We start from the raw sequence: 13,305 nt of genomic DNA, 5'->3' as shown, positions 1-13,305 counted from the left end.
GGGCACAGTCTGGCCACTGCAGACATGAACGCAGAACACTAGAGGTTAGGCTGGCAAGCCAGTGAAACACGTTGCTAAGCAGAGAGAAAGAGACCACTTAAACACTGGAGACAGGTCACAAAGGCAGAAAGACTGCCTTAAAAGATGAGTGAACTTGGCACGGCACTAACGAGAGCTGGATTTCCCAGTTAGTACTAGAGTCGCATGCTTATTGGTGCAACTTCCCCTGGGTGCCTTGGACACCAAGAGAGGGTGTCACCTTCTAGGGGACCATGAGACATTCTTGGACTAGAGGTAGAGGCAGGGTTTGCTTTGTGTCTCTGGAGATCACTGACCGTAGAGTCAGAAGACAAGGGCCCCGTAAGAGCCTTGTGCATTCATGGGCCCTTCAATGGCGGATTTGCAGGCAGAATCATTGTTTATATTAGAGAGACTTACCTGAGTTTTTCTGCAGGGCCCAGAAGGAGTGTGAGTTTGGAGGTGTGGTCACAAGTGATTCTGCGGCCGGGTCTGCGGGGGCGGCATTCTTTTTTAGAGATCTGGGGGGGTTGGAGGGAGCCAAGGAACAGGATGAGTAAAGCCAGCCTATCAATAGTCTGGTTTAGCCAAATCGAACTTTAAGAGAATTCAACTTGAGATGTGACTGACTATGCCCTAAGCCTATCAGCCTTTCAGAGCCCTATTTTATAATCCGGTTGAAGTGCTTGACACCTACGTGCAAATGCTTGCTTCAAAGTAAGAGTGTCTGACACTAGGACTTTGTCTCGTTAAATAAAGACTCCTATTGATCATAAACGTGAGTGTATGCTGGTACACCTATTGTTTGATTTGTACGTCTCACAACTACCCAAATACATGACAATGGACTGTTACGCTGAAGACTGGGACATTATGGAATGTACCAGTGGCAGCTTTTGGTGTGGGGGAGTGAATGGCTTCTTAGCGGTGACATGATGATGAATATATATAGTGGAGGGGCATAAATATGTCCTCAGAATTAGCGTGAGTGACTAAGCACAGTGAAGAAACACTACGTAAAGTATTGTTATTTCGAGGGTTCACCTCTGAGTCCTTTTTTAAAAATAATGAGTTCATGAGTTGGTTAGGAAGTGTCAGAGGGCTGTGGGGCCAGTATAGTGAGTCAAATAATAGAAGACAGACTGTTTTCGGTGAATCCTGTCTATGTAAGACAAAGGCTGTTGTGGACCAAGCCACGGGTTGACCTCATTAATGGGTTAGAAGATACTGGTGGAGAATACGATCTAACCCTGTTCCTAATGAAGATTCTGTTTGTGTTCTTACCTCCACAGGCCTTCAGAGGCGTGCGCTGCAACCTGAGGAAGAACTTGGAGGACAATGGCTGCAGCGCCGCCAGCATTGTGTATACGTCGAGCGAGGTCCACGTGGACGAGGTGGGCACCGTGCTCTTCAACTGAGACCTATTGCCTCACCTCCTCTTTTGACATACTCTCTATCCTGTCAAAGTGCATCAAGGGCCTGCGCGAGTGTGTGCGCGATGGAAGGGAGGGTGTGCAAGCGAGAGTGAGCTATAGGAGCAAAGCTATGAGTGCGGAAGTGAGAAGTGAGAGGATCTGTGTGCGACTGGAGTGCGGTTGTGAGAGTGGGCAGTGGGAGCAAGGGTTTCAGTAAGTAATTCAATGTTACAAATGAGAGGTAACCTGCGATTCACTAGGAAATATGGATACATTTGTTTTGACTGAACTCGACATGAATAGGAAACGGGGGTTTGGGGGTGTCTAGGGATCTGCATGAGGATACCATTGTGTGACTTAAGCATAAGAGGGAAAGTGTGGGCCGCGGTGGAATAAGACTGAGGATTAGGGTCCGTTTGAAGCTTACGTGACGAGTGGGGGATGGGACTGATGAGGAGTGGATCCAAGGGTGATGGTTGATTGAGGAATGAGCGTGACGGCACTGGAACGGAGGGTGGCAAAGAAGGGGAGTGAGATGAATAAACTAGTCAAGTAGATTAAGGCGTGAGGAGGAGTGTAGCTGTGGGTGAGGGTATGAGGGAGTGAAGTCTGAGCGGGAGGGCTCCGTATGAGTGAGGACGTCACAGCCTATTTCTCTGCGTCTCTGCCATCCTCCATCTCTCCAACGTACAACGTGAGCTACATTCAACCACTGCGTGCTCTCGCCAACATTCTTTTCGATTGCAGACCTTCAAGGAAACCTGCTGGCCTGCCCTGCCCTGTGCCTGTCTCTGCAGGCTCCACCTATCGCTGCCCTATCCCCCAGCCATATGCTGACCTAAACCCAAGAGCCCCCAGTGACTTCCAGTGGTACTTATAGTAGCAACATGGACAGAAGGGACTTATAGACTGGCCATGCAGTCACCATGCTTCTGAGGAGCTCCTCGCCATCATTAGCCATCCCAGCAAAATCTGATTCACTCATTTCCCTCCGATTACGTCTGCTTAATGGCCGCACAAGTTCTGCCAAATTATTATTAGTATAATTATTATTAGGATATTTATTGAGCACAGACCTAGCTTCAGGAAGCACCAAATGACAGGGGAAAGAAGACAGTGAGGGAAGCAGAGAATAAAGGAGAGAGTAGCTAACAGGGGAGGGTGGGCAATTGGCAGCATGGGGGCAAGACCGCGGGAACAGATCACAGAGTCTCAGGTAGGGTGGGGTGCCAAATCCTTGCTACATGTTACCCAGCAATAAGAGTGCATTGATCAAGTGCTCCAAATGGAGTACAAGGTTGGCACAGTGCTTAGAGTTTCGAGATCGCACTGGTCAGAACTGAAACTGAGTGGCCATTCCCGCTGCTTGCTTGCTGGAGCCCTGTAATCAGAGAGGGGGCACAGGAAGGTCACTGGGGCTGAAGCAACTTTGGATCCTGAATACTTACCTGCAGACTTACAGGGAGGAGGATATCCATCCTCCCAGAGAGGTAGGTGTTAAATGTGTTTTGGGGGAACATACCACATGGATGCCTTGTAGTCAGATTGCCCAGGGTAAAAACGCTTGTTTGTAGAAAGCTAAAGGTTCTCAAAATGATCCACGAGCCCCATTACCAGAGTTCAGCGAAATAAAATGGCGAAGGTCAGACGAGATTTGAATCTGCCCTTTTTGACATTCTTTCAAAACAAGAGCTCCTTGTGCAATGGCGAGGAGCTGCAATGGAAATTGCGGTCCGGTTGCTGGTCAGGAGTCCAAGTGCAACGGTATGTGATATAAGTTCTTTCTGGTGTGCAAGAGCCATGTGGTCGCCTCACATCCCTCCTCTTGTATGTGTGATATAGCCTGGGCTGTATTACAACTGATAAAATATGCTTTTCTACATGAAAGATAATATTCTCTTGGTAATCCACATACAACACAGTTCACTGTGACCTGTAATCAAGGCTATCACTCCACAATTGAGGCGCCACGAAAAGCTGCTGGAATCAAACCTTTCATTGAGGAACGGAAAAAAATTCTGTATTAATCTATCTATCCGAGCAAAATCTCTGACTAATAGAACACTTGTGTATGAGCGCGATATAAATCAAATCTATCATATCATTCCGGATCGGAATCACAGATTTGGTCAACTGATGACGGCCATCAGCCAATGATGATTGGCCGTCAAAGCCATGTTTTTTTGTGATTGGAGCTTTTCAGTATGAGTGAATGCCATGTTTTGAGAGGCGTTTTGGGAGGCGTGAAGGTGAAGAAAAAACGAATCCTAAAAAAAGTCCAGTGTATGGAGAATCCGCATCCAGTGTAGGGAGGTACCATGTAAAAATGTTACCAGAACAATCTAAAGCAAGCATTGCCAAGTGCCAGTGGCTGACGCTAAAACATACACTGAGCCAGTTTTGCATTCAGCCACATCCAGGAACACCTTTATTCCACGTCGCTGTGCGAGACACAACTCAAATGAACAGAAAGAGTGAGCTCCGCTCCCTCGGAATCGAGCGCGCTTTTATGCATTCACATAGCATTCAATACACAGTGAGTGGCAGGTTCTATTATCTGATCAAAATGGAACCAACATGTTTATGGGAGGGGGGGGTTGTGTTATAGCCTAACCCAGGTTGCATACATAGCAAGTGGTACCATCAAACTTGTAGGCACAGAGAGGTGTAGTGTAATTGGCAGTGAAGCGTGCCCTGGCATACTGCCAGAAGCTACAGGCCACATCCATACACATCCTCCTTGAGGTTTGCAGCGTGGATGCAGTGTACCATTCTAATTGTGCTGACATAGGAAACCTCTTTTCTCTCTTCTCTCGCCTTACCATGCATCCGTTCAAATTGGTTTCTGAGTCAATCAGGCCATAATGCTTATTAGAAATCCCCATGGGTGCATTGCATTGTACTTCAAGTTCTGTTTATGTGTTTGGCACTGTTTCACAAAATAGGCAAACCTTTAAATAACGTATGTTTTTACTGCCCACCCACATTATGGGTTTTGTAAAGTTACATAGTAATACGTTAAGGACATGTTGTCATTGGTCATAAGCGGACCACCTTTGATTGACCAAAAGACAAGATGGGCCCAATGGTTAGATAGTGTGCTGTGGCCTGGGGATTGTGCTGTATTTAACTCATGGAGGTTTCTGAAAATAGTTTAAAAATACTGTATGCCCGGCGTGTCTTTAATGCCCTATTGGTGGTAAAGTGCTAGTGGCTTGGTATCGCTCAGGGCATTGCATGCAGTAACAGTAATTTCTGTGTGCACTATTCCTGATGGAAACACAGCCAAATCCTAACAAGTTAATTCCTAACAGGGCCCTAAAACCTATTTGTATGATGCTAGTAATCTTGATGCAGTCATTTTAAATTCATTTTGGTGTTGATTTTAGACTGTGCAGATTTACTAGTTTTATCAAACTGCTCACAGTTAGTCCATTCTGTTTATTTTTCTGCTGCTAATCACTTTTTAAACCTTAAACTACCTTCATTGCCTTGCACGTGACGCAAGCGAACTACAGATCCCATACTAATCTGTAGTCCGCCCGCTCTCTTATTACAGTGTCAGGTGCATCCGCGCCGGCGTGACAGAGCCGGTTTGTGCCGATAAGTGTCCATGAAGTGATGGTTGCTTAGACACATAGTTGCTGGACGTTTCTGTTCTTTCTGGTCCATGCCCTTTATTAAAGTACATTGTTTATATTCATCTACTGAAAGAATGACATCACAATGTGACCTTCTTGCACTAATACAAAGGAACCGTCGGGCAAGATTAGCTGCTACTTCCTGCGAGCCACTTTAGGGTACACAGATAAATGTCCCCATGTCCCTCAGAATGCCTTTTCTTTTATTAGTTCTGAGAATACTGGCCTTCCCCTTTATGCTACAGTTGACAAGGATGTAAATAGCTTATACACTTATTGGCTAGTAAGGAATGTTTTTTTAAATCTTCACCCTATAGTCATTCCCTTATGCCGTCCACAACACCACCGCTGAAATATGCTCTGCTAAATACTCGCTCTCTGGTGTGTCATGCAATTGAACTAGCTGTTTTTATTTTTGAGTCAAAACTTGATGTCATTGCTATTACTGAAATTGGCTTCATACAGCATCATTACATGTTACACAGGTTGTGACACCCAAAGGGTGTGACATTCTTCATATTGATTGCCCTGGATCAAGAGGAGATGGAGTGGCACTCATTTTTAAAGACCACCTGAACATTTTTAAATCTGATATCATAGAGCTAGATCACTGTGAATCCATGCTAATTAAGTTACATTTTAATCCTATCACTATGCTTAATATCTTATTGCGGTATAGACCACCTATTCAAATGCTGCTTTTTGAGTAGCAACTGCTAGCATCCCTGGGGGCTGTCTCTAAGTGTTCTTCGTCTCTTATTATACTTGGAGATTTTAACCTACAGGCACACGATCCCTCAGACCAAGTTTCCTTATCATTGCTGGACACTCTCGAGATCCTAGGCTACAAACAGCATGTGAAAACATCCACACATTGCGGAGGGAACATCTTGGGCCGGGTTATGAGTAAAAAACAGGTCATCTCACCTGTAGTGGTACAGAATTGCATTTGGTCAGATCAATCTCTTCTCCTGTTTGACCTCCATCTTCCTTTACATCTTGATAAAGACAGTCCTGTGGCAAAAAAGCCTGTTCTGTCAAGGAATAGCAGGAAAGTCACACACGAGGCATTTGATTCACTAGTCATTCCTCAATTACCAGTGTTATAGGGGGATATGTCTCATGAACAGCTACCACTACTAATGATGTCGTTGATACTTTAGCACCTCTTAGTCTTACTATCCAGAAGAAAATGATGCAACACAACCACTGGTTTACACCTGACATTTTACCCACCGGGAAGGTCAAATGTAGAGCCGAGCGTTGCTGGAGGAAACATCCTTCTGACCTTATTCTGCACTCTTACAAGGATGCAGTAAAAAACATTGCCAACACTATTTTTACAACAAACGAGGTTAAACTAAATTCCTGAGTTAAAGCAACAAAAATAAACTCAAAGTAACTGTTCTTGGTTCTGCATGAGCTGAAAGGGACACAAGCTGGATCGCACTTTGTCATTGGTGGCAAGTGGTGCCAACAAATCCACGATGGATTTACACAGAAAATACTACAACATCCAGCTTGCAGCAATGAACAAGTCAAACACATGCAGAGTATAGGCACCACAATGCTTCCTTCTTACCCAGTTGACAACCTTGCTACATCAACTACTGCTGCAGCATTCTCATTTAAGAAAGTATGGGATGGCGTTGTTTTAGATATTATCCATGTGATGAAACCAACACCTTGTAAAGGGGATATTTTTCCAGCTTCCTATTTTAAAGAGTATCTGGAATCACTCGTCCCATGGGTCACCAGGTTCATACAGCGGTCCTTTTTAGAGGCCAGTATTCCTGAAAGACTCAAAGATGCTTGGATTACGCCTCTGTTAATAAAAGGGAATCTTGACCCTCATGACCAGAGTAATTATAGACCTATAACAAACGTGCCATTTCTGCTGAAAGTCCTCAATAAAGTTGTATGTTGCCAATATCAAGTGTTCATGGGACAACATGGAATTCTTGCTCCTGGGCAGTCTGCTTTTCGAAAAAATCACAGGACCGAGACGGCCCTATTAGACTTGAAATTAAATATAGCACAAATTATTGACAGAGGTGGTGTAGCACTATTGTTGCTATTAGAGCTCTCTGCCGCCTTTGATTTAATGGATCAGGAACCTCTGGCGGACAGGTTGGTTAGGGTTGGTAGATGTTCTAGCGGTGCTGCCAGTTGGTTTAAATCTTTTCTTGGTCCAAGGATGGCGAAAGTGGTTAAAAATGATGTACAATCTCTAACAAAGCCCCTAACTCGTGGTGTGCCGCAGGGATCATGCTTCTCGCCACTACTGTTTAATGTATACTCCAGACCATTGGGTGATCTCTTGGTTGGTGCGTATGTGCTGTTCGCAAATTATGCGGATGACACCCAGAACATGCTGGAGTTTTCCGGTTCACACACCAAAGACTCGGAGAGGGTGAATACAATCTTGGATGGAAGTGAATTCACTTGCTCTGAACAATAAGAAAACCGAGCTTCTCATTCTCAGAACTGGCTCTAAGTTGAAAAAACTGGACTCGCAATACAGCAACTTCATGATCTCAGGCAACACTATTCAACTGTATCCAGTGATTTTAGAGAAAAAAAAATGTTCAGTGGATTTTTTACTGAAGACAATTCATCAAACAAATCCTGATGTTTAAAAAATATATATGCCGTGGGTGGGTACCGGGTTAAAATAGGTGGGGAGGGGTTGGTGTGGGGTTAAAACATAGGGAAGCGAGGGGCTTGATGACCCCCAAATAAAAACAATAACAAATTCTGTGATTTTTCCGATGGATTTTGTTCGGTAAAAAAATCCATCGAAATAAAAGTTTTGGTAAAATCACAGGTAACCCTATTCAAGTCTCTGATTCTGTAAAAACTCTGGGGGTCTATTGTGACTCCCAACAAACCTTTAAGAAACATATATCCCACTTAAACTGTTCCTGTTCTTACTTGATACATCTGCTATGGCAAATGAATAGGGCTCTGATCGCAGCAGCCCTTATAAATACAACATTGGATTACAATAATAGCCTTCTTGTAGGCTTTACTCAAGCTAATACAAAAAGGCTGTCGGCACTCAAAATGGGGCAGTACGTGCAGTATGTGGAATGGGACGTCGGTTGCATGTGTCTGAGGCCCGCCGGAAGCTGCATTGGCTCCCGGTAAACCAAAGACTACAAATTCAGGCAGTTACCATGGTGTACAAATGCTTGGCCGGCGATGCTTCTGCTTACCTCTGCTCGCAAATTAAAAAGATGCCTACCAGACAGACTGTTTGCTCAACTAAAGATGCCCTTCTGTTTCAACCACTTGTTGCCTTGAAGAAAATTGGAGGTTCTAGTTTTGATGCATGGGTGCATGGGTTCCTGCTTATTGGGATGCTTTCCCTCTTGCACTTAGAATAACTCCATCAATAGCACACTTTAAAAAATGTCTAAAAACACTTCTTATTGATAAACTTGTAGATTGATTCTAGACCTTCGACGGGTGTGCTATCTTTATTTGTTTCTTGTTGTCTCTGTCTTGTGAGCGCCCTGAGGCCTTTGGGTGAGAGGCGCAATATAAAAAAATAGATAGATAGGTAGATAGATAGATAGATAGATAGATAGATAGATAGATAGATAGATAGACACTTACATGCCGACCTAAAATGTATAACATATGCTCATATGTCAAAATTTCAACTTTTATTTAACAGGGACAAGCAGGTATTGTACGAAATTACTGAAGGCAAAAAGTCCAAAGCCCAAAAGTCCCACCCCTATTTGTTTGAATATATATAAGTGGGGGGGGGGTAAAGTTAATAAAAATGTATAGGGTAAGGTGGGGAGTCTCCCCCACATATATATATATATATATATATATATATATATATATATATATATATATATATATATATATATATATATGAACAAATGGGAAATTAAACTTTTTAAAAAACAGAGTTTTGGGACTCGGACCAAGGATTCGGTCATTTCACGTAGATCCGATAAACAACCGTCCAGCCTACCTGTACCAAACCCTCATGCCCATTGATGTACAACAATGTTAAAGCCCCTTAATGCCCCCCAGTTTCTAACCCAAGCTCCCAAAAATGAAATATTTTACTGTACATTTGAGCACTCTCTTTTTTGTATTCCACATTTTACATAATTATTAAAAGTTAATATTTTCTACTCAACAATTTAACTGGTCACTTAAGAAATATGGCCTTCAATCCGTTGCACGGGATGCATAACCCTCTAGCCCTTTATTGGGGCACTCCCCTAGCCCCTCAGAGTCAAGGCACACGCAGAATCGGTGGGTTCACTCTTCTCTGAACTCCTCATAGCATTCAGATGTGTGTACATTCAATGGGAAAGACCTGGGTGTGACTGATTAAAAGCTCCAGCCATGGGATCCCACAGATGTTCAAGTAGATTCAGGGCATTGACTAGGATTGCTCCGTAAGAGGATATCTCTGTGGGTTTGGCAGGCCGGACCATTGGTGGCAGCAGCAAGGGCCGCGCCAGACTCTCTAAAGCACGCCTAGCATAAGCAGTGAGGCAAAAAGGTTACGGTTGGCAACAGAATACTGTCATTTGTTTGAGCTGATCCCCTTTTGTTGAGTTGAGAGGATCTCTGAAAAACCGCTGCCAATTGTGATGCAAGATAATAACTAAAATAGCTTGATTCATTTCTTAAACACCACAGTGAGTGCTTCACTTAGCTAACAGGTCATTTGTTCACTCAAACCCGTTGCCACAGTACTACACATTTGTTCACAGTTGCGCCAACAGATACCTGTTAAGAACATTTGCAGGCATCCATTGCACACATTCTACAGACCGCATTTGTTAGATTCAACTTCCCAGTCACAGTCAAGAGGCTCTCAAAACCTGCTTCCTTAAGATGGACTAGCCAACGAGGTCTTCCTTCCTCCCATTGATATCCTTGTTTGTAGTCATCCCCTGCGAATTGGGAATAGGATGTGCAGAGGATGTTCATCTCTGCTCACAGCTTTGCTTTTAATATTTTATCAGTCCCACTAGAGGCGGCACCAGGTTTCAGCGAATTGATGATACAAGAGCCTTGGACAGGTAGTAATAGAGCCAGCATAAGGCAACTTTCTCTATATCCAGCACTCCTTAGTCTTTCTGAACAGCTCCTTCTTCTCTTTGCAGAGCATTGCAATTGACACCTATAGCTCGAAGACTCAGGTGTCTCCCCAAAGGATGACCATGAAGATGCGGGCCGGTGAAGAAAGGAGCTTTGACATCCAGGTCTTCGAGCCCGTGGAGACCCCAGTGGACCTCTACATTCTCATGGACTTTTCCCACTCCATGTCTGACGATTTGGACAACCTGAAAAGAATGGGCCAGGACCTTGGTGAGCTCTGGGTTCTGGCTGAGTGTTTCCGGTGAAGTTCTGAGGGTGCCTTCATGTGGGTTCTTCATTGGTTGTTGACTGATAGTGTAAGATGAAGGGTGGGCTGGAAAGGGGTAATGGAGCAGTTGCCCCCCCCCCCTTAGGCTGGCTGGGCTGTTGTTCCCGGGGCCAGAGCTGCAAAATGTTTTTTTTTAAAAAGAATACAAAAAGACAAAATTCTTCAAACTCCAGCCTCCCTCATAGGACCAGATTTGTTCACGGCCTGCTCGACTTCTGTGTAAATGGGACGAGTAACTCCTCTTAATTTTGGAAGCGTTGTGAATGTGCTTGCGTGGCTCCCAGACATGCACCTCCACAGTGAATGAGTGAAAGGGAGAAGAGTCTAGGCTACAGTGGTATGTTCATACTGCCCAGCTGCAATGTACTAATTTAAATGACAGGTTCGGTGACCCTGGATGGTGATGTTGACACCACTGTGCTCCATACAACATTGGTCTGTTACACTCGAAAGCAGCTTATCACGGCTCCTACATGCCAAGGAAGTAAGGGTCAATTATTGGGCCTCCGTACATAGCCCCTCTTCCATTTCCATGATGGAAAAACAATCAGCTAAGTCGGGCTGGGCAGGGGGGGTTGAAAAGATTTTTAAAAAAGTGAAAGGAGGGTGGAGACAAGATCGTGGTACCTGGCGCGGGAGGCAGCCTGCGGGTTCCGTGGAATGTGGACTGAGATCAGAGATTTCAGCCCGTGATCCATGGAACCTGATTGGCTGCACCCCCTACACCGGGTGCTAATAGAAGTTGGGGTTCTGTATTGCCAAGTAGAGATGACTTAAATATCTCCTGAAGAATTCTTCCCTTCTCTTGCCTTCAGCTGACGTCGTCACCTTACTCTCCAAAGATTACACCATCGGCTTCGGAAAATTTGTCGACAAAGTGTCGGTGCCACAGACTGACATGCGACCAGAAAAGTAAGTGGGAGCAGTCCTATAATCTCAAAATAAGATCTAACCATTACTTGTTCTTTGTCATTGGGCGTCTCTCTCTCTCCCCGCACTCTTTAGCTTGCTCATATTCGCTTGTCCTTCTCACTCTGTTTTCCCATCCTCTTCCTCTATCTTCTGTGCTCTCTCGTTCCTTAAGTGTGCCCTTTCCTTTTTGACATTCCATATGTCTATGTTTCACTCTCATGCCTTCTGAGGCAACACTACTCTCTTTCTCTCTCTCTCTTCATACATCCCCCAAACTCACCATCATGATCGCTCTTACTCCCTCTCTTGGAATAAGGTTGTACTCTTTCTCGCTCCCTCCCTCCCATTTCACCCCCCTCGACTGACCCCACCCTCATTGACATTCCATCTCTATTCTCTTTTGAATGTGGGCCCTGGATGCCAGAGAAAGATGTGCTATTACAGGTAGTACAAAACACATCTGAAGCAGTTTATTTGCCTGTCAGGGGTAGTCAGGGAAGGCATTTGGGAGTTGCCAGGGGTCACAGCCGTGACTCCTGTGGTCTCCCTTGCTACCCCTGCAGTCTCCCTTGCTACCCCTGTGTTTAAAAATGAAATATATATATATATATTTTTTTTAATGGAAGCTCTGGGGCACTTGAGTAGCGGGGGCCCTGCCACACCAGGTCTGGGGGAGGGCCCAAGCCATTCCTCACCCAACAAGGTGAAGGCTGGGCCAGGGCTTGCAGCGTGAGAAGGAAGTGCTCAGTTGGGTGAGCTGACCATGACATGTGTCATGTGTCACATGCCACGTGCAGCTCCTACGCCTCCTCTTACGGCTTCCTTGTGGCTCATACACAGGAAGGAACCAGGAAGCTGGGAGAGCTTCCTGGTTCCTGATTGTGAGCAGCACAGAGGAGCCAAGAGTGGCCTGGAGTGACGGACCGAAGCTGGAAAAACAGGTAAGAAGGATTTTTTTAAAAAAAAATGTGATGTTTATTTTACATGTGTGAAGTGCGTGTCAGATGTATGTATGTGGTATGGGTCAGTGAGTGGTGGGTGAATGAAAGGAAATGTGATAGTGTGTGTGTTTGAATGTTCTGGGTGGATGTGTGCCTGTGTGGAGGATCCAGTGAGAGTGGATGTAAGAGAAGGTCTATGAGTGAGTGACTGGTGGGTGAATGAGTAGGAATGTGAAAGTGTGTGTTTGAATGTTCTGGGTGGAAACACGGGTGTTAGGCGCATCTAAAGGTCGTGTGCCATCACTTCCTGTGATGTCATTTGGGGGTGGGATCAAATGACATAATTTCCTGTGATGTCATCAGAGGTCAAGGGTCGTGTGGGGTCCCTTCCGCTACCCTGGCATTTTGGTGAAATGACATCTCTGCCTACCATGGGCTTCAGGTATTGTTTTTGAGAACCCCTGATCAACGATTCAAGTTCATGATCAACTTGAAGTGTGTACCATATCAAGTGACTTCAGAGCTTAAAAGGCTGCATAGTTCATCAGGGCTCCTAGCACTATGTGTCTGGGAGAACCACTAAAAGCAAAAGGGAGCCCTTGCAAAGGCAATATGTGAATCTCAAGAACCGCTAATACAGGCAAACTACAAGCAAAACCCATCAGAAGGCGGCCAGCCACATGCAGTTCAGTCTTGGTCCTGTCTCCCATGACAGTCCAGCATGAACTGTTAAGCCACATCCCCTCTGCACAGTAACTTAAGCAGCCCTAGAGGTACAGCGTCGTTCCCTGTGGCACACAAAGCAAGCGGCCTACCGTTAGGCATACCCTCTCTCACTTAAGAAGACTGACTCATACCACTAAGTGATGGATGGAACATTTTAGAATTACAGAAGACATGGGGGCATGCCAAATGTCCTGATCTGTACGTAAGCTGGTTATCTCCCAGCATTTGTCCTTGTCTTATTA

The 13,305-nt window shown here is 44.9% G+C and overlaps 1 protein-coding gene across 5 annotated transcripts in view; it reads left to right on the top strand.

Moving 5' to 3' along the window:
- The window catches only part of ITGB4 (integrin subunit beta 4), a 436,088-nt gene that overhangs the window by 242,570 nt on the left and 180,213 nt on the right, over positions 1–13,305 (top strand). For all 5 annotated transcript variants that reach the window (XM_069654756.1, XM_069654757.1, XM_069654755.1 and 2 more), the window contains exons 4-6: positions 1,311–1,412; positions 10,222–10,426; positions 11,300–11,396. In XM_069654756.1, the coding sequence (XP_069510857.1) occupies positions 1,311–1,412; positions 10,222–10,426; positions 11,300–11,396 (404 nt within the window). The remainder of the gene's footprint in view (positions 1–1,310; positions 1,413–10,221; positions 10,427–11,299; positions 11,397–13,305) is intronic.

Source organism: Ambystoma mexicanum, chromosome 3q (assembly GCF_040938575.1).
Source record: "Ambystoma mexicanum isolate Mex_15411 chromosome 3q, UKY_AmexF1_1, whole genome shotgun sequence".
Taxonomy (NCBI): Eukaryota; Metazoa; Chordata; class Amphibia; order Caudata; family Ambystomatidae; genus Ambystoma; species Ambystoma mexicanum.
This window is presented reverse-complemented; position numbering and strand designations above follow the sequence as displayed.